This window comes from Microtus pennsylvanicus, chromosome 1 (genome assembly GCF_037038515.1).
Source record: "Microtus pennsylvanicus isolate mMicPen1 chromosome 1, mMicPen1.hap1, whole genome shotgun sequence".
In the NCBI taxonomy this organism is placed as follows: Eukaryota; Metazoa; Chordata; class Mammalia; order Rodentia; family Cricetidae; genus Microtus; species Microtus pennsylvanicus.
Window position 1 is genome coordinate 180,616,370 of NC_134579.1, and position 22,273 is coordinate 180,638,642.

The following is a 22,273-nucleotide window of genomic DNA, read 5'->3' on the forward strand; positions in this document are numbered from 1 at the left end:
GTATGTTGAGTAGCACAATTAAATATCTGGTGAGACAGGGATGAAATGGCTAGGTGGATCCTGGGTCAGAACCAAGAGCCAGAATCTGATGGGAATAAAGCTGAGGTCTGCTGAGGCCAGCAGCTGCTCTGTAATAATCTTGTCATTTATCAATAATCTTGTCATTTAAGAGCTTAATGTATAAATCTCATTTTATATATGAAATCTCAATCAAGGGATAAATACATTTTGATGTGGGAAGTCCTTCTGTCTATGTGTTGCTTTCATTGGCTAATGAATAAATCTGTTTTGGCCAGTGGCTTAGCAGAATATAGCTAGGCAGGGAAAACTAAACTGAATGCTGGGAAAAAGTAGGAGGAGTCAAGAGATACCATGTAGTCACCAGAGGAAAGACATGAGCTGCCAGCTAGAAACTTGCTGATAGGTCACAAGCCTTGTGGTAAAATATAAATAATGGAAATGGGTTAATTATAGATGTAAGAGCTAGCTAGAAAACACTTAAGCTATTGGTCAAAGAGTATTGCAAGTAATGTAGTTTCTCAGTGATTATTTTGGGTCCAAATAGCCAGGGAATGAAGGAGCAGCTTCTGCCAAACTACAAATTGGCATACCAATGTGGTTTATATCCACATAAAACCTGAAAAAAACATAAAAAGAAATTCTAGATACGAAAGAAAAGAGTTAAGCATAGCTTTTTGGTAATGGCATTTTCGTGGGTATACTCTGTTTGATAGAAGGAGATGCACAATTCCTTTAAGAGAAGGCTTCTTGACTCAGCGGTAGCAGCAAAAAAATGTGCAGCTTTTTAAAGAAGGCTTCCTGGGCCATGATGCCAGCATGAACTCTGGCTCTTTCAGGAGACCAAACATTTAAATTGGTTTTGTGAGCAGAGTGCTACAACTTGCTTAATGGCAACATAGACCTGCTGTGTGCCTAAAAATGGGACAATGTACATGGCTCTCAGAGGCAGTGAACATGCCTACATCAGTTTGTTCTAGTTTATATTTTTATTAAAGGGAACTTTTGTTGAAAAATAATTACAGATACACCATAAAGACAGATTTATATAAGAAAGACCTCTAAGTGGTTCACAGTGTTAGATAAATGTATGTAGGCTTGAGAGAGAAGAAAAAGTATAGACAGTTATAATATAAAATATAATATAAAAGAGTTATAATATAAAAGAGTCTTAGATTATAGGAGTAAAGTTAATAAAATAAATACTAAGCTTGTAGAAAATGTTATAGAGTAAGACAAGCCACCTAAAGATGGAATATACACAGAGAGTCTGAGTTTTGTATATTATTTGTTTTCTTTGAATTTTTTGACTGTGAAGCAGCTAAGTACAGAGAGACATTTCATTGTACAGGCTGCTAAACTAAACCAACATATATATTTTAGAGGTATCTTGACTTCAAAATTTGAGTCTAATGATTTGTTGCTTTGGAAAAAGGTTCCGTTTTTATTTCCACAGAAGATAAGAACCTAGGAATTCCTTCCAGACTAATGTGACTTGATTAACCAAGACCCGCTGAGATGTTGTTGTGAATACCTCAAATATTACTTCACCCAACAAAAAGCAGGAAGCAGTTTGGAGAGAACTACACCCAAATTCCCAAATATTGTTATAAATGTTTGCTTACAGTTAAAGGAGATATGCTATAGAGATTTGTATTGGTATGGATCTTGCTTTATTGACACAAATTAAAAGTCAATGTATATGTATGTGTGTAGATATTCCTGCTCTTAATTAAGGTATTGTGTTGATGCAGCTCATTTGAAAATGCTATTTATTATTAAGAAATACAGGTTAATAGATAGTCTTCTATAATAGACAAGTTTGTAGTCATGTTAGTTGGTTTTTCTAGACATATAGAGATATATTTCAGTTAGATAGATAGTCTTCAAACTTTTCAAAGACCTATGGAATATGGCATTTAAAATGTTTTAAAAACTGAGGACTTTTTATGACAATGAGATATGTCTGCTCCTGGCAGCACTGTAACCCAGACAAAGAAAGACAATTATCACATGTACTTACTCATAGGTGGTTTGTAAGCATAAAGCAAAGAAAACCAGCCTACAAACCACAATTCCAGAGAACTTATACACCAATGAGGACACTAAGGGAGACTTACATAGATCTAATATACATGGGAAGTAGAAAAAGACAAAATCTCCTGAGTAAATTGGGAGCATGAGGACCTTGGGTAGGGGTTGAAGCGGGGAGGGGAGAGGCAGGGAGGGGAGCAGAGAAAAATGTAGCACTCAGTAAAAATCAATAAAAATAGAGAACAAAAGAATGATGGACATTGAAGAAGCTCCTTATGGAGTTTACTAGCCATTTGTACAAGAAACTGTTCTTCTCTAGCCTGCTTGATTATATGCTGTATGAGAAAGACATACAGGACCCATGGAGAGAAGCTAAACTTGCCTAAAAGTGAGTCGGCCGTTTGGGGTTCCTGCTTCATGAAAGAGTCTGCTCTACATTAAACAGAAGAAAGTGACTGACACACTGCCAACATAAAAGGAAATGTCTTTAAATTTTCCTGCTTTGTGGAAAAGTATGCTGGATGTTATGAGCCTGTAGGCTGAAGATGGAATTTCCAGTGATTCAAAGGAACTGTACAGGCACTGAGATGTCTCTAACAATTCTAGACTTTTGGACGTTCCTTACAATATACTTTCTATATATTTAGGTAATACTATATCTGTCTGGGGTCTTTGATGGAGTTAAAAAATAGAGAGTTGTTATAATTATGGTTTTCCTTAGTTCTCATAAAAGATAAAGTAGATATAAGTATTATAACTGTAATTCTTGCTTGATAACTGTTTTGTTATATGTAATTTTACTATGTTAATATTAAAACTTTTTTATTTAAACATAAAAGGGGAAATAGTGTGTGAAATTCTTCTGTCTATGTGTTGCTTTTTTTTTAGGTTAATGAATGAATCTGTTTTGGCCAGTGGCTTAGAAGAATAGAGCTGGGCAGGGAAAACTAAACTGAATGCTGGGAGAAAAGAGGCAGTGTCAGGGAGAAGCCATGTAGCCAGGCCAGAGACAGTTATGCTAGAACATTGCTCGTAAGCCACAGCCACATGGAGATACATAGATGAATAGAAATAGGTTGACCAAAGACATAAGAGCTAGCTAGAAATACACTTATGTGATTGGCCAAGCAGTTATTTAAATAATATAGTTTTTACATGATTTTTTTCATGGTCTGAGCAGCTGGGAACAAACAGGTGGTTTCTGCCTAAAATATTTTGAATTCCAAAAGGATGTAATAAGTAGGATGTGAATGTTCACTGAAATGAAACTGATCCTCAAATATCCATTAAAAAGTAATAGTTGGAGCTGCAGAGATGGCTTAGCTATTAAGAGGACGGACTGCTTTTTTAGAGGACCAGAGTTTAATTTTTAGCATCCACAAAGCAGCTCACAATTGTCTCTAACTCCACTGCCAGGGGACCTGACACCCAAGACAAAAATGCACACACAAAAAATAGAAAATTATATTACACTTTAAGAAAAAACAGTAGTCAAAGACTTCTTGGAAGATTCAAGGGAAAAAAAAATCCTTGGGGTTTGTGAAGATAGTACGACTTGGATACCTGGGGCATGGGCTTTTATTTTTTCACCTTCTTTATTGTTTTTCCCCTCAAACTTATTAGTAATGCATTAGAACAATTTATCTGGCTTGAAAAAAAATACAGCAGGGTTCTTCATTTTGAGAATTTCAGAAACTAAGAATCACATAATCCCCAAGCCGAGACGCTGAGCAGCGAACCTGCCTTTTCACAGAGGGCACTCACTTTTCCAGGCTGTTGGTTTCATTTATGAAATGTAAATTGCTGTTGAGCCTGGGGAATAGAGCTTCATTAATGAGTTTTCAATGTCATCAACACTCTCTTCTGAAGTAGAACAGGCAGGCCATAACTTCAGAATGCATACCAGGGAAAGGGGAGCCAGCACCAATTTTGCTTAGGAGTTTCTATTCTATCCTTTTAAGAGAATCAATATACAAAATTTAGAACACCTTGGTTTAAAAACTTACAAAATGGAACAGTAATCCCTTATTTGTTTTGTTTGACTCATAGTGGCCTATTTACTGCTTGAGCACACAAAAGGCTTATAGAGTAAAATATGATAATGTTCAATATCATAGTAACCAGTGTTACTTTGCCTTTGGCATATAGAACTCACACAAAACAAGTGTATTAAATGCATCCTCTACATTTTATTTATATAATGATAGCTAATAATCTTCAGTGTTCTAACCTCGGCATCATATATACTTTAGCTATTGTAGATGGATTTCTATTTTTGTTAAAATTACTTCTCACACAGTGCTTTGCATAAAATTTGGATCATTAAACATTTGTTAAATAAATGACTAGTTATATAATCCTCAAAAGCAATCATTTTAGGTAAATATTGGGCCACTTTACAGATGAGAACACTGAGGTTTAATGATATAAAATCCATTTTGCTGTATAAACAGAACAACTTGTGTTCAAATGTCGAATTTTTTTCCAATTCTGAAACAATTCATTTCTCTAACATTATTGCTATAAAAGAATTTGCAAGCTTTCAATCATGACGTACACAAATACTATATAATAATGTGCCCTTTATGTAGGCAAACTATATTTAGATTATATACCTTAGAAAAACTACCAGCAGTCATCAACATTGAAAGTGCATAATCTCAGATCAGTCACTGGGGCATCTATGTTTTTGAGTCAATCTTTAAAGCACAAATTGTTTTAATTAGTTTCTTAAACTGACTTGACGAAAAAATAAAAATTCTAGGTAATTGCTATCTATCTCATATACTCCAGAGGTAATAGTATCTTGGGAATATTTTCAATTAAAACAACAGATAATAAATCTATTCATACAAAGGAATATTATCTATTGACCTATGTTCAGCATATTGAGCTTTTGTCTGTGACTTCGGGGAAGCATGATAGCTGAAGACATAGGTATAGAGTGTCTCTGAAGATGAATTCTGAGTCTACCAAGATAACTGTGAGACCTGGACAAGGCACCCTCACCACTCCCAATGTTATATTAATAAAAACAGGATTTCTGAGAAAATTCAATTGAATATTACACGTGAAGAATTTAGAAGATACTAGGTACTAAGCATTCAGGGTGTGTTAGCCACTTTATTAATATTTACTTCTCTGCACTCTTGACATTAATCATAAGTATTTAAATTTATTTTAAAATAAATCAGTGACATTTTAGTTTGAGTTATATTAGTAAGTATGCAAAAACATGGTTTTTATATCATTTGAGTAAAAATTTATATTTAGGTGAAGTTATGCTACTCTACTACTAACGTACATATACAAGCCCCATTTTCCCTCTCTCTCTCTCTCTCTCTCTCTCTCTCTCTCTCTCTCTCTCTCTCTCTCTCACACACACACACACACACACACACACACACACACGCACACACACACACAAAGACAGAGAGAGGCTACACAAAAACATGCCTCTTCTCTGTCTCTCATTGCCTGTCTTATGTCTCATGCATAGCTTTCAAACCATTAGGTCAACAAGGAAAAACAACTATTCTTTATACCCAGATAGGAACAACTCTAACATGGCTGTGTGTAACTGAGGTGCTCACTGTGTTATGCTGAAACTCTGATTCTGCAGTTGATGCTCAGACGAGTTTGCTAAGTAGACACTGAAAACACATATTAGGCTGGAGGGCTTTGTGTCCGTTCAGTTCAGCATGAAGGCATACATCGTCCCTGCCTCACCCAGTCATCATTTTATCTTCAGGATCCTCCATCACTTCTGTGTGCTAAATACAGTGTACCACACTTCCTATAGCATCACCCTGCCTCTATCTGTTCCTCCTTTTATGCCTAGTTACGTACAATCTCATTTGTATTTCTTTCCCTTAAGCTTTCAAATATGAAGTGTGTGCATTTAAATAGGGAAGATATCATTGGGGTGGCTGCATACAATGCAGGTCGTACAAAAAGCTCTCCAACAAGAACAAGTCTTTGTGTTGTTATTTTAAGATGGCAAGGTAACTCTGGCGTATTCCAACTAATGATCCATTAACCTTTCAGGGGATTTAGACATTGTATAATACTCATTTGTTAGAATGGCAAACAGATATACCTTGTGGGTTGTTTTGTTTTTAAAAGGCAAAGTACCTAAACAGATTTGTTTTTGCTTCTTAGGGTGACAGCTTAAAAATTTTAAACATAAATGGAAATAACAGCCAAGTTAAGATTTCTGGTATAAGTATGGATAACCTTATATCTGGTTCATAACTGTAAAAATAGTAGATAACGCCGTATAAAAGTGATTCATTAAAGAAAGTTAAACTAAGTACTCAAACTAAAAGGATTGATATGATATTTAAAAAATACTCCAATTTTGTTAGGAATGTTGTTAACTTCTCTTACTCTGGTCAAATCTGTGTATATATAAACTTGGCATTTTCAGAGGGATAACAATATACTCTGTAAAGGTAAAATGCCTTGCCTTTCCATTTTCAGTTATGATCCATTTATTCTGTGTATACTTTGTGTGATACAATGCTCACATTGAAATGACAGTTTTAAATTTTCCTCACTGTTGTGGATGTATGAACTCTGTTATTTGATCTTCATTTTCTTGCTTGCTATTCATTGCTAATGAATCAACGCTGGTATTTGGAGGACTTTAATTTCCAGAAATTATTTAAATGTCTCTCTTCATGTGTATCACAAGTGACTATAGCCAGGAATCTTAGATGCCCTTAATTTTGCCATAATTTAACAAGGTGTGATATCTTATGAAAGTCTTAGGTGTCTAGCTCTTTTATTTATAATTGTTGTGCTATATTGTTTACTGGAATTTTATTTTCTGAAATTCTCCTTTTCATATTGTATGTTATTGGCCAAGATGACTGTCATGGTGTTTCTTTTGATCAAATATTTAACTTGTTTCTTCCTTAAGAAGGCCCTGACCCTTTTCTTACAGAATATGCTTTAGAAACTTTAAAATGTCAACTTTTCCCTTCCTCTTTACAATATAGATAAATCCCCCAGCCTGGTATCAGTTTTGCAACTAATGTATAACTCTCAAGTCATATTTTGGCTAAATAATACAGGAAAAACTAGGGCTTCTCTTCAAGTAGGCTTATAAGCAATGAGTGCGAATGAGGAAGCACATTGTTATTCCACCTACTGAAATCAGTGCTAGCAAGTCTCAGCCAGTGCTTGACACCCCCCGGCTTTGGGTTTCAGTAAAGATGAACTGAGTTTCTCCTTCCTAAGGCACAAATTCTTCTTACATTTTGCCATAATACAAGACTCCCTGGCAGATTAGAGTCTGGTGCAGATTTTCATTGACATCATGATTCTCTCAGATCAACTTCAGTACATTTCTCCCTTATTTTCTCAACTGAAGCAATTTGCTTCACACAGAAAAAGCTATCTGTAAAACCGTTTTGTGTCACTTTGAGGATAATGTCTTCTTATTTATTCAAATTATCTATGTTTTTAGTAAATCTTTGTTATTCACTTTGAGGGTAATTTCTTTTTTATTCAAATTACCTATGTTTTTAGTAATTTTTTGCTATTTACACTGATCTTTCAAACTGCTTTCTTTATCTAAATGTTAAATATATTTACATAAGTTTTAGTAATCTATTCACTCGTAATTTAAAACCTTCTGCTTCCTCTGCAATCCCTGTCTGTCCCCTTCTTTTTCTCTTTATCTCTCTCAGTTTTCTCTACTCTGTGGTCAGTTTTACCAAAGATTTTCCACCTCACTAATCCTTCAAGAATATTGTTACCAACAGATGTTCATTAATATTATGGATTGACATTGCCACTTGTCACACATGTCCTCGTTTTTATTCTTCTTCAGTATGCCTGAGGCAAAAATGAATTGATAATGAATTTTTATGCATATATGTAAATTGGAAATTTTAATTTCTAAAGAAAAATAATACCATAAAATTTGCAGCAAAATGGATGGGGTTGAAATGAGTAATATTATGTGAGGTCACTCACTCTCAAAAATAAAAAGAGCCATACTCTCTTCCATATGCATAATCTAGACTATATTATTCGGGAGTTGACCGAGGACCACAGACAATGAACACATGAAGGCGGCTAAGTAGCTAATCGGTTTACTAGTTCTAAACTCTGCCATGGACTTTTCATTTTTGATGAAGGATATATATATATATACATAAAAATATAATCGTTGGTGAAAATAAAAATCCAGTGTTAATCTCCACAGTTTCCATTCTGAATGGCTATTCTAACTATATGAAAGATCATTGAGCTATATAGCCTTTTGATTGGTTAATTTTGGTGTATTATGTGCAATACTTTTTATATTTTAATATAAGGTTTGAAATTCTTGAAGAATGTTCCCCACTCACATGTATTTGTCTATCATTTATGATGAAGGTAAAGTCATTAAACACTATTACGATTTTGAAGGATTGATTTCTCTGGGAAAAACTGGCTTAAAAGTTAAACATATTTTTATATAAGCACGGGTGTAATCTAAGTACACACACATGACCATGTTATAAACACATACGGGTGTGTGGATAACTATTTATGGTTGTTTCAGGAACTGTATGTTGATACACATAATTCTGTGCTTTTATCATTCCTCTCTAGTTATCATCAAGTCAATGAAGAAACACATATATGATAGAAAACACAAAATCTCCAAGACAGTTCATTTCTCCTTCTTCCTCACACTGGAATTACATATATCAGGAGCCCAAGACCTCTCCAGCAACATGGATAGACATTTCCACTTACCACACATACCTTCATGTTCCTGCCTCTTGTTTCCTGGTTTCCCTTGCTTTCATTTGTTATTTATTTCAATATGCTTCTGTCTGTAGTTTCAGAGTAATACTCGGCCTCAATCCACTGTTTTCTTCAGTTAGAGGATATCCCATGAATTTAATAGGTTTTTTCCTGTCCAGATTATTCTCCCTGAAGGTAATTTTTCTCAGATCCCAGGTGGGACACGTGTTTGTGTGTGCATATACATATACACACACAGGCACCCAAATATATAATACATAAATAAATATTAAAGTTTCTGAAAATTGTCATGCTCTAATTTTCCTCATTTTTTAGTATATTAGTCTTATATTGACAAAATAAATATAGCAGTGTTATATGAAAAATATACTTCATGGTAAAAATCTATTAGCATGTGAGTTTCATGTAGTGATCCAAAGTGATTGTTAGTAAATTTATATTTTTAAAAATCTAAAATTTGTATAAAATAAGAAATTATTTAGACAAATCCAGGATAGCTTCTCTACAAAGAAAAAGTGCATCTTTTGTCTATCAAAACATATCTGACTATTAGAAATCAAACCTGCTGGTGGCCATGTCAGAGGAGCAGCAGGTGGCAATGGACATCAGTATGTAAGCCACCAGGAAGCAAGCTCTTATGAGAAATTTTCAGATAGGCAAGGCTCCAAGGGCTTTTAGTTCCAGAAAGTCTCTTGCTACTGCAGTATCTTTAAAAGTTTGCTGCTGCCATTTTCTTTGGTATCTGGTGGTGTAAATTGGCAGAGGGAGATTCCTCACTACCTTTAATGTAATGTGATTATCTCATGGAAATATCCTATTCTACTGGGCATTTTTACCTGTAGATTATTATGAACATGATTTCCTCTTAAACTCTACTGTTTAACTGAAACAATATTTTTTAATGAAATAATGATGTTAGTTTAAATAGAATATAGATAGTTGAGGGTTTTTAATAAATATAATAAGGGATTATAAAGAGTTTAGTTCATTAGAAAACTAATATAGGTAAATGTCTATCCATCTAAAATGCATTTCTGTACATCAAAATATCCAACTAACATGACTAGAAGCTTGACTGTTATAGAGGATTCTCTATTAACCTATATTTCTTAATTATACATTTTTAAATGAACTGCACAGTCACCACATCTTAATCAAGAATATATATATATACATACATATGTATACATATGTATGTATATATATGTATGAGAGAGAGAGACCTAAAATCTGTGTCAATAAACCAAGATCCATACCAATGCAAATCTTTATAGCATATCCCCCCTTAAATGTAAAAGAACATTTATAAACAATATTTGGGTATATGGGTGTAGTAGCTATTCTCCAAACTGCTACCTGCTGTTTATTGGGCAAAGTAATTTTTTGAGGGGTGTTCAAGACAACTTTTCAAAGGTCCTTGGTCCGTTGAACCATATTAGTATAGAAGCAATCCACAGGTTCTCATCCTCTGTAGAAACAAAAGAAGAACCTCTTTTCCAAAGAAATATATCCTCAGACCCAAAATCTGAAGTCGAGATATTATATACATGCTGGTTTAGCTTAGCAACCCATCCAATAAAATGTCTCTCTGTATTTAGCAACTTCACAGTCAAAAAATTCAAAGAAGACACAATAATATACATAATCTAGACTTTGTATATATTCCATCTTTACGTGGCTTATTATTTTTACTCTTACTTTTTAATATTTATCTTATTATTTTTACTCCTTTATTCTATGACTGTCTGTACACTGTCTCTTTAAAGACTTTGTTTTGTTTTAAATCATTTCTTTTTATAACTCTCTTTTTTATAACTCTCTTTATAACTATACTTTTTTTCTTCTCCCTCCCAAACCTCTGTACATTTATCCAACACCGTGATCCATTTAGAGGTCTTTTATTTCTGAATCTGTCCTATTGTGTATCTGTAATTCTTTACTGTCTTGAAGAGCTTTTAAAATGGTAAGCAGCTTGGTTGCAGCTGCTCTGGATGCTGGCTCCACCTCTCCACTTTCAAAATCGTGGAGGTACCATTACTGCCTGCTCTGGGACTGCCAGGTAGGAGCCACACTCAGCACATTAACTCTGATAATGAGCATGCAGCACATAAATCCTTTTTTATCTGAGTAATAGCTAAATATGCCCTGATGCATACTGTGTGACCTGGAAATATCTCTGTGTATGGCACCAGGAATCTGCCATGCTCTTCTGCTTGTGCATTCCTAGTAGAACTGATCCTGCTGCATGCCCAGGCAGGGAGCACTGAGACATGGGCATAATCTCAGCTACTTTCCTCCCTACTCAGAGTGGACATACAAGCACTCACGCCCACAAATGCCATTCAAATACCTCCATAGCCAGAGTTTTAAGCTTTCTCAGGTTTTACATGGATTTAGTCTACCACATTGGCATGTATTCCGCTTTGTATGTTGTGAATACTATTGGTTAATAGGGAAACTGTCTTGGGCCTGTGCAGAAAATCGAGGTAGGCAGGGAAAATTAAACTGAATGCTGGGAGAAAGGAGGCAGAGTCAGGAAAAGCCATGTGGCCCTGCCGGAGACAGATGCCAGAACTTAAGCTGGTAAGTAACAGCCACATGGTGATACACAGATTAGTAGAAATTAGTTAAATTAATATGTCAGAGCAAGCCAATTAGAAGCTATATCTAATGGGCCAAAAGTGATTTAATTAATATATTTTATGTGTGATTATTTCGTGGCTGTGCAGCTGGGAACTGACAAGCAGTCTCCCTGCAACAACTTTCCTCCACAAACTTCAGTCAAGTGTTGGTGTTCCATAAAATGGGCTGCAGTCATGCCTTTGGAAAATGATGTGCTCTTGCTCCCCAACAGGGTTAATCACACAATGATGGTAAATCAGTTTTTCTGTTTATTTAATTTTTGCAACATTAAAGCTCACTAAATCCTTTGCAGATAAAGAAAACATGTATGCAATAGAAATGGGGAAAATGTGAGACCTATCATGCAAGTCCCATTATTCTTTCTACCTCAGGGATTGTGGTTGGAATTCTTAGCATACAATGGTTGCCCTGGTCTGGGGAGATGCCCCATACTCACAGCTTAGAATATGCTGTTAAGGTAGCTAAGAGTATGCCAAGAATGAATGAAATAAGTCACACAGTTATAAAGATACCACACCTCACTGACACATGCAACCAAGATTAACAAGAATCTACAATCAGAGAATAGAATAGGTTCCAGATATTATGAGAGAGGTATCTGGGAAGGAGGAGGAGGATAGGTAAGTGAAGGGTTAAAAGTCTGTTAAATTGATGAAAATTAGCAGCATTGTTTTAGTGCACAGGAAAGTGATTGTGAAGAATATTGATGCATCCTGTAATGTTACTATGAGTGTAAATATGTGGCAATGAATTTGATAATAATTCTGACCTAATATTCCTCCTGATAAACATATATGAAAAATCACAGTGTATTCCTCCAAATGTAAATCATGTTATTAAAAGCAAATTTAAAAATTATCATGTTTTTTAAAATCAAGAGTTTCTTGAGTTTAAGTTAGACCTATATATTATATATAGAACTTTTGAAAATGAACTTTGTGGCAAAGTGATATTCCTATTGTTACTTACAATGCTACAAATAAGTAGTGTCAGCTTTTCATCTATAGTACAGAATGTAACATTGATATCAAAATCCAGAGAAGAAGAAACACACTACATATACTCATTTCTTTTTCAAAGAGTGGGGCAAACTGCTGCTTCCAGAGCAAAAAGATTATTTTATAAATGGAGAAATGACAGTGTGTCAGATTCCCAGGGTGGTAGCCTGAAGTCTTCAAAGTCCAGGTTCAGGGTCTTACTTGGAAAAGGTGGATATATATGTTTATATGAAATTAAGTGGTAATAAAACATAATTGAGACAGAGATCAGTCAAGGAGTGATGACTACTCTCAGTGAGAAAGAAGAGATATATACTACAGGAAAGCTAAGCAAAAACCAATATCACTAGCAGAATTTTCCGGTTTCTGCGTGCCAATGCCACATAACCAGGGCCCTTCCTTGTATGTGTATTGTGATTTTAGGATAAAGTTAAGTCTAGAATACACAATTCTAACAGCTCAGCTGGAAACAAAAGGCAGCAAGGTGCACTGATCTTCCTATTCAAGAGTTCTATACTCTTCCTTATAGAAAGACACAGTCAATGATCTAAATGCCTAACTGATTCACGTGATGTTCTTTCTTGTAAATACAGTCTCAAATGGTTTTCCCATAATAATGCTGCCATTTAGGAATTTTACTGTGATTCAACATGGGTTTGGACTGTCCATGCAGCAGAGTCTAGTGAGATTGGTAAATGTAGACATTCTTTCCTGCATAATAGAAATAACATGTGAAACACACTGAGGTGACGTAGGAAGCCTTTTCAAGTGAGATTGCTTCATGTTTCTTCAGAAAAATATCCACAGCAGGCTACAAAGAGACACTCCAAGAAAAAAAGCACAACAGAGGCTTTCGGACTCCCAAACCTTATATGGATATTACATATTTTGATATTTTTTAGAGTGATAAATTATTCTAAGGAAAAGAAAATTGAACATTTTTTCTCTGAGACAGTATCTGATATATCTTACAAAGGCATTTTAGTGCTGTAATGTGACCCAGGTTAAAAACAAAGATGTCCACAATGCATAGTTCTAAATCAATAGCCATATAAAATAAAATCATATATTTTTATATTTGTTCACATATATATATATATATTTATATGGTTTTCTACTGACTGTGAAGACATTTTGCAATGAGTATATAATTACAAAGGAGAGATAAGTCTTCGTAGACATTTGTTCATAATTGTATATTAAAAAGAACATAGCCGGGCGGTGGTGGCGCACGCCTTTAATCCCAGCACTCGGGAGGTAGAGGCAGGCGGAACTCTATGAGTTCGAGACCAGCCTGGTCTACAAGAGCTAGTTCCAGGATAGGCTCCAAAACCACAGAGAAACCCTGTCTAGAAAAAAAAAAACAAAAAAAAAGAACATAAAATACAGGAGTCTATATAGTTAACTTGATGAACTAATCAATGCAGACATAGGTCTATGGTATTTTATTTTCCAGGGTAAGTTTTTTCAACTTCCCCTTCATTCTAATTTGGGGTTTGGCACAGGTTTTCTTTAAACAAAATATAAAAATATTAAATTTTGATAGTTATAGTACCTGAAGAGCTGGCATTAGAGGTAAGGGCCTATTTTCTTTGTATGCTCCCTACATAGTAAACAATAATTCATGAGCAAAACGTTCTCATTGCACAGGTGCCAAGTAAAACAAAAGTATCTTAAACTATGTTAGAAGTACTGTCTTCGTAGACTGTGAGTTGCAAAATATGTGCAATGAAACATGTAAGCACATGTATATGTGTGTGGAGAGAGGAAGGGAAGAGAAGGGGAGGGGAGAATGTATGTATATTTTAGTAGAACGGGAAAAATCAGAGGCTATAGAGGCAAGTGCTTCCTAATACTTTTATTTTCTTTATATTTTCCTTGTTAAGAAAACTCTGTCTTTTATTCTTGCCTCCCCCTCTTCCACTTCCTTATAGGTGATAGTATGTCTAAAGATATGATGCTAAAACAGCCTGTGTAATTTTGATTTGCACCACTGTGACGATAATACCCCAAATTTACAAGGTTCTTGTTCTGATAATTTAACTTACAACTATGCTATTATTACCTTTGTCTTTCAAAACTGAAGAACTCTTCCCAGATTTTTCTTTTTTCATTTCTAAAAGAGATCATGAGAAAGAAATGTTAAAATAACAGATTATTTTTTGTCACAAGTTTCTTTCTATGTTCTGCTTATAGGGGCTTCAAGAATTGGAGTAGCTCTTCATTGCTATTCAAGATCCATTTGTCTTCTGATTTATATTGTAGATTATATGGAACTAATAGTTTAAATAACTTTTCCAAACCTGTGAGTCAGGACAGACACCACGTAGACTTGCATTTCTCTGGCTTAACCTCAATATCAAAGACACTAAAAGCTATAGGCAGATTTTGAAATACAAATGGAAATTAGACTAACAGAGATGAGACGAGATGGAAAGATAAAAACATTTTAGAAGAATAGAGAATCCTAGGCTGTACAGATCTATGAGTTAAAAATGATGGCATAAATTACTTGTACCTAACATAGTGCAGTAAAAGTGATATTCTGTGACTTAAAGGTCAACAGTGGGAAGACCATGAAGTTTCCACATTCAAAACCCAGTGACACTAGCTCTGATAATTCCAACTGAATAAATTCGAGTTCTCACAACACTCTAGTCAGTATAGGTAAAGATAGCCAGATACAGTCCTTAATACCACCAGCTAACATCCATTACCAGTCAAAGGAGAGACCCCTGGCATATACAGTACCCAGATATTTCACAAAATTTCAACTCAACCTTATACTTAATTGTAATTATGTTAGTTACCTCAGTGAAAATCATTTAGTTTATTCTTTCTGAATTCTAATTAAATCACAAGGAAACTTAAATCATCTATTAAAAGATTTAAATTGTGCTCTCCACACACAGCTAGTGAGTGAACATGTAGTTACTTGAGAAAAAAATACTGCACCATGACTCTTTTTAGACATAGTAAGGATTTATTAATCCTACCTTAAAATTTTGAGAAAGGGGGAAGAATCCTCACAAGTTTATTTTTAGCTGAGAAGAAATTTACTGGGCAGGAAGCACCATTTTAACTGCATAATTGGAGGTAAATGCATGTTGTAATTTTTAAAGTTGAGAATAGTTCCTAGGTCAAGAGTAGAATAATATTCCAGTAACTTAGATGCACAACACAGGAAGGAAAGCACTTTAGAGACACCTAACCATTGGAATGTATTATGTTTCCCATGTTAGCAATTGGCCATAAAACAGATAATCCAGATGGCAATTGAAGAAACCATTAAATGCAAATTATATACAAGAATTATTATAGTTAAACAAGTCCATTGGTAAAAGAAAATTGCTAATATTACTACTCTCATATTATTTCTTTAAATATCAACCACCCGAAATTTCTATTCATTCTTCAAAGGTTTGCTTTACTTAGAGGACAATCTGACTACACAAAAGGACAATAAGTTGGGCAGTGGTGGTGCACGCCTTTAATACCAGCACTTGGAAGGCCGAGGCAGGCAGATCTCTGTGAATTCAAGCCTGGCCTACAAAAGCTAGTTCTAGGACAGGCCCCAAAGCTACAGAAAAACCCTGTCTCAAAAAACCAAAGGGAAAAAATGCAATGAAACAAAAGTTAAAAATAATTTCCTAATGATGCATGTGGATTTTTATCAAAAATAGAGTCTTAAGTTCTAATGTTTTAGCTACATATTTCAGACATATTAATAGTCCATATTCTCATAAACATCCATATACTGTTAATATGAAGAGTAATTTGAAATTTTATGTGTGATTGCTTTGTATTTAAAAATAAAATATGGAGATTGTGATTAAAGTAACTATACAGATCAAGATTTTAAAATGTACAAGATTAAAGATTATTCAGTTTGACCTAAAATATTTCATAGCTATGAATCTAGGGATGATGTATCGAATCTTAACATGACTAAAAGAAGTAAACTAAAATTTACTTTTTCTTTGTCTTCTAACTCTATTCTGCAGAAAATGGAATGAAAGCATATACATAATATTTACTCTTATAAGAAATTAATAAAAGGTATATGGAAGAAACAAAAGACAGAAAACCATAACGAATATCAGGAGAGAGCAAAGGGACATTAACCTTCTCCCTGGCAAAATTACAATTTTTTTTTCAATTCCAAACAATAAATGTCTAAGTGATTTTAAACGAAACAGCAAAAGTGAATAATTTTATTAATTCACTTCTCATTATTCATTGCCCTAAATGATCATCTTCAGAAAAAGCATTATGCACTCATTCTCTAGCCTCTAAATAGTTTTTAAATGTTTGCTTGAGAACCATTCAGTCAGCATTTTTTATTTGACCACATTCCCATCTTGGTGTTTTTCTTCATTGTTAGTCTTAGATCCTTGTTTGTATTTATTATAAATATTTGTGCTTTATGTTTAAAAATAAAATTATGCAATCTATCTCAGAATGACAAGTCAATTAAAACTCCTAATAAAAGGGATTTTTGACAATGTGTTGTCAGTCCTTGAAGGCTGTGGTGATATGTCTGTCAGGACACTGTGAACAGGGGAGATTATATTGATGTCTGAAAGTTAAGTGACATAATTGGATGGGAGAGACTTCATGAACTCTCAAATAGCCAACTTTGTAACTAATAGCGATCAGTCCAACCATGTAGCAAACAAACTTGAAAAACTTTCTTCAAGCACTGTGTTTGTTCCAGAAATGCTGGGGTGTACTCGTACTTTAGAAATGCGACATCAACTGTGGTCCAAAAAAATCAAAACAAGGGTTGGTTTGGGCTTATCTGAGGTGTATATTACCACCATCGATGAGAAAAAGGTCTTCAAGGTCTCCTCATGGTCCCAGTTCATTTGAAAAGCTCTTTCTTCAGTGAGATAGAATTCTTAAAATTGTCTTAGATTAGAGACCCCTCCTGAAGTCACTTAGGTACCCATATTATTTGACTAAATTCTAAATTGTAGCTAATTACCCGACTTTACGCTTTTCTGATTGGCTGCAGAGTAGGATGGTTTTCACACATACTCAATCTAGTGGTCATCACACCTTAACTAAAATGCCTACTGAAATTCTAGCAATTCGTGTGTGTGCATTTTAGTTTTCTTCTGCCTAGCTCTTGCAGAAATATAAGTAATGTGTAATTATATTCAAATAAAATCAGGACCTTTATTGTGTAAAGTTTTATATTGCATTATTTTAACTGATTCAATATTTAGAGAATTAATTCCATTGCAAAACATAATTTTTACCATTCTTGGGAATATACCCAAGAGAGGCCCTATCATACAACAAAAGTATATGCTCAACTATGTTCATAGCAGTGTTGTTTGTGATAGCAAGAACCTGGAAACAACCTAGATGCCCTTCAATGGAAGAATGGATGAAGAAAGTATGGAATGTATACATATTAGAGTACTACTCAGCAGTAAAAAACAAAGACTTCTTGAATTTTGCATACAAATGGATGGAAATAGAAAACACTATCCTGAGTGAGGTAAGCCAGACCCAAAAAGAGGAACATGGGATGTACTCACTCATATTTGGTTTCTAGCCATAAACAAAGGACATTGAGCTTATAATTCATGTTCCTAGAGAAGCTAAATAAGGAGAATCCAAAGAAAAACATATAGGCATCCTCCTGAATATTAACCTTCATCAGGTGATGAAAGGAGACAGAGACAGAGACCCAATTGGAGCACCGGACAGAGAAAAAGGAGAGAGAATACGAGCATGGAACTCAGGACCACGAGGGGTGCACCCACACACTGAGACAATGGGGATGTTCTATCGGGAACTCAACAAGGCCAGCTGGACTGGGTCTGAAAAAGCATGGGATAAAACCGGACTCTCTGAACATAGCGGACAATGAGGACTACTGAGAAATCAAGAACAATGGCAATGGGTTTTTGATCCTACTGCACGTACTGGCTTTGTGGGAGCCTAGGCAGTTTGGATGCTCACCTTACTAGACCTGGATGGAGGTGGGCGGTCCTTGGACGTCACACAGGTCAGGGAACCCTGATTGCTCTTCGAGCTGATGAGGGAGGGGGACTTTTTCGGGGGAGGGGGAGGGAAATGAGAGGTGGTGGCGGGGAGGAGGCAGAAATCCTTAATAAATAAATAAATTTTAAAAAAAGAAAACTTTATTAAATTTCTTTCTATAATCATACTCAACTTGCAAAATTAAGTCTCCTTGCTGATAAATAATATAAGCCACAGTGTTCTTGGCATTTCCCGAGTCTTAAACTAAAGCTTTATTTTCCATGGTTACATACATTGACATAACATCTTTTTCACTTCATATGTATGTATAGTGAATTGAGTGATATTAATATGATAACTAAAGCTTAGAGATCATGTGTACAGAAGCTTGTCCAAGATTACACCTAATTAAAACAATAACAACAGGGTTCTGCTCCATAGCCAATCATTAATTACATGGTTTGCTTCAGTGGTCAGTTTTTTAGTTCATTGTGTATTCTAGACATTAACCCATAGTCATCTGTATTGCTGACAAAGACTTGTTTCCCATTCTGTAGGCTAATTCTTCAAATAATTGATAGTGATATTTTGTTGTTCAGAGGCCCTTGTGGTTTGTTGAGATCCTGTTTGTCAATTTTTGGTCTTATTCCCTTTGCTACAGAAGTCCTCTTCAGAAAGCCAGTACCTCTACATAACATTTGAAATGTGCTACAGACGTTTTCTTCTAAAAGATTCGGGTATCGAGTCTTATGTTGACTCCTTAAACCTTCTGGGATTGAGTTTTGTGTTTAGGGTGAGATATAAGAATATAGTTTCATTTTCACAATTATAACTATCTTTTATTTTCCTATTATGATTTGTTAAAGATGCTGTCTCCATTCCAATGAGCATTTTTGGCCTCTTTGTTAAAAATCAGGCAGCTTTAGTAATGTGAACTTATACCTGGATCCTCAATTTTACTGTAGTGATCATTGTGCCTAATTTTTATTCAAGTGTATTGCTACTTTATCATTGTATCCTTGAAGTGTAACTTCAAATAAGGGAAGGTGATACCTCAAGCAGAGATAGTATTGTTCAAGATTGTTTTGACTATCTGAAAATTATTATGTTTCCACTGAATTTTGAGATTGATTTTTCAATTTTTTTGATGAACTGAGTTCATAAGAATTGCATTGTGCATTGATTTTAGTATGTTAGCCATTTTCACAGTGTTAGTCCTATCAATTCACAAGCAAAGAAGTTCTCTTCATCTTCTTATTTCTACTTCAGCTTCTTCCTTCAGTGTTTTAAGGTTTTAATCATTACAGGTCTTTTATTTCTTTGCTTATTTTTATTTTGAAAGTTCTTTTGTTTCCTAGAGATTTTTATGAAGGGGATTGTATTCCTGATTTTTCATTCATCATGTCTTTAGTATATAAGAAGATTACTGATTTTTATGAATGATATTGTATTACTGATTTCTCATTCAGTATCTTTAGTATATAAGAAGACTATTAATTTTTATGAATAGGATTGTGTTCCTTATTTCTTTTCAGTATGTCTTTAGTATATTAGAAGACTATTGACTTTTATGAATGGGATTTTATTCCTGATTTTTCATTGAGTATGTCTTTAGCATATAAGAAGATTACTGATTTTTGTATGGTAGTGTTGTATCCTAACACTTTGCAGAAAATATATAAGAAGATTACTGATGTTTGTATGGTAGTGTTGTATCCTAACACTTTGCTGAAGATACTTTTCAGGTGTAGTCATACTCTGGTAGACACAAGCAAACTAATGAAAAACAAAAAGCTATAAACAACTAAAAGCACGTACAGAAACTGTGGAGTTCTTTGTAAAATGGTCAATTACTTCTGAACATGAGGCCCATCTTGGAGTGGTTGACATACCCAGGGTCATCTGATAGAAATAACTGATTTTCTATATATCAGCAGGTACAAGAGACAGTTCAGTTGCTAACCTTTGCTTTAGTGTCTAAGTTATCATTCATTCATTCATTAATTTATTCAAAAATGTAACAATATAAAATATAAAATAATAAAACAGAAGTTATTAAATTGAAGTTGAATAAGACAACTACAAGAATAAAAAATGTTTTTTTTTAAAAATCAATCATCTATCAGTCAATCAACATACACAATTTCACCATGCTTTGGCATGTGTAACTTTTTAATGTTAAGTACTTTTTCCTATCAAATATATCCATTGCTTATTTTTATTTCTCATCTGCTTCCATAAGAATAAAGACAACTATACACTTGGTCATAATGGCCAATGTCCTTCTTTTCCCTTTTTCTCTTTTTTCCCCTTTATTGAAAATAGATTCTTTTCTCGTGTAATATATCCTGATTTCAATTTCCCCACTCTCTAATCTTCCCAGTTTCTTCCCACCTAAATCCACTTTGTTTTCTGTCATTAGAAAAGAACAAGCTTCTAAGAGGCAATAATGAAATGTAACTAAATAAAATATATTAAGATAAAACAAAAATAATCACATTGAAGTTGGACAGGACAGACTAATAGAAGAAAAGAACCTAAAAGAACATATAAGAATCAGAGACCCTCATTCACACATTAAAGAATCCTATAAAAACACTAAACTAAAATCCATAATCTGTGAACACAGGACCTGTCGCATAGCCTTTCAGGCCCATTGCATGCAGCCTCAGTCTCTATGAGTTCAAACAAACTTTGTGTGTGTTGATGTAGAAGGTCTTGTTTCCTGCTGCCCTCCATCCTTCTGGCCCTTACATTCTTCCTGCCTCCTCTTCAGCAAGTTTCCCTTAGCTCTTTGGGGTGGGGTGTGATAGAAACTTCCTGTTTAAGACTGAGTATTCCCAGGACTCTCGATTCCTGCATGATATCTGGCTGTGGGTCTCTCTATTTGTTCCAATCTCCTGCAGGAGAAAGCTTCTCTGAACATGGCTGATCAAGGCACTGATCTATGAATATAGCAGAATGTCATTAGGAATTACTTTGCTACTACGTTCTTTTAGTAAAACAGTAGTACTCAGTTTTATCCTAGGCTGCTGTCCTGTCTAGTTTCAAGTTCTTGGTCACCTGTATGGGTTCTATCTTACAGTATGAACCTAAAGTCAAAACAGTTATGATGGGTTAATCTGCAAGCTTTGTGCCACCATTGCCCCCAGCCTATCTTACACCATTGTAGATGAAGGATCTGTGGTTGGCTTGGTGTTTATGTTTCTCTTTTGAGAGTGTGTAGAGTACTTTCCAGTATGAAAGACATGGGAAAATGGGAGTGAAACCTCTAGGTAGTCATCAGCTCTACACATTCATGTTTAAAGAGCTGAGTGGATGTGGTCTTCAAACATGGGCCCTTCCCGGGTGGCACATGCTTTTAATCCCAGTACTCAGGAGGCAGAGGCAGGTGGGTCTCTGAGTAGAAGACTAGCCTAACTTGGTCTACAGAGTGAGTTCCAGGACAACCAGAACTTCACAGAGAAACGCTGTCTCAAAAAATAATTCAATGAATGAATGAATTAATTAATTAATTAATAAGGGGTCGTTGCTATAAGTTTGTAGAAAGAAACCCATAAACTTGACAACAGACTGGGTTATTCAGGGATTCTTGTGGGGCCTCAACTTGTAGTAATCCAATATCAATATGGGAAGCTTCATTTAGTGACAAGAAATGGCCAGTTGAGAATCATTCTACACCATTACCTGGCAATTTCATTTATATTGCCTTCATATATGTATGTATTTTAGGAGGTTTCTACTGCATTAGACCTCCATACTAACCATCAAATGGCCCTTAATTTTAGTTGACTCTTCCTGTATTCCTTTCCTCA

At 34.8% G+C, this 22,273-nt stretch overlaps 1 protein-coding gene across 24 annotated transcripts in view; it reads right to left on the reverse strand.

Annotated features, from left to right (window-relative positions):
• Window positions 1-22,273, reverse strand: part of Trdn (triadin) — a 380,261-nt gene that overhangs the window by 83,045 nt on the left and 274,943 nt on the right. For all 24 annotated transcript variants that reach the window (XM_075946189.1, XM_075946182.1, XM_075946106.1 and 21 more), the window contains one exon: window positions 14,527-14,577. In XM_075946189.1, coding sequence (XP_075802304.1) covers window positions 14,527-14,577 — 51 coding nt within the window. The remainder of the gene's footprint in view (window positions 1-14,526; window positions 14,578-22,273) is intronic.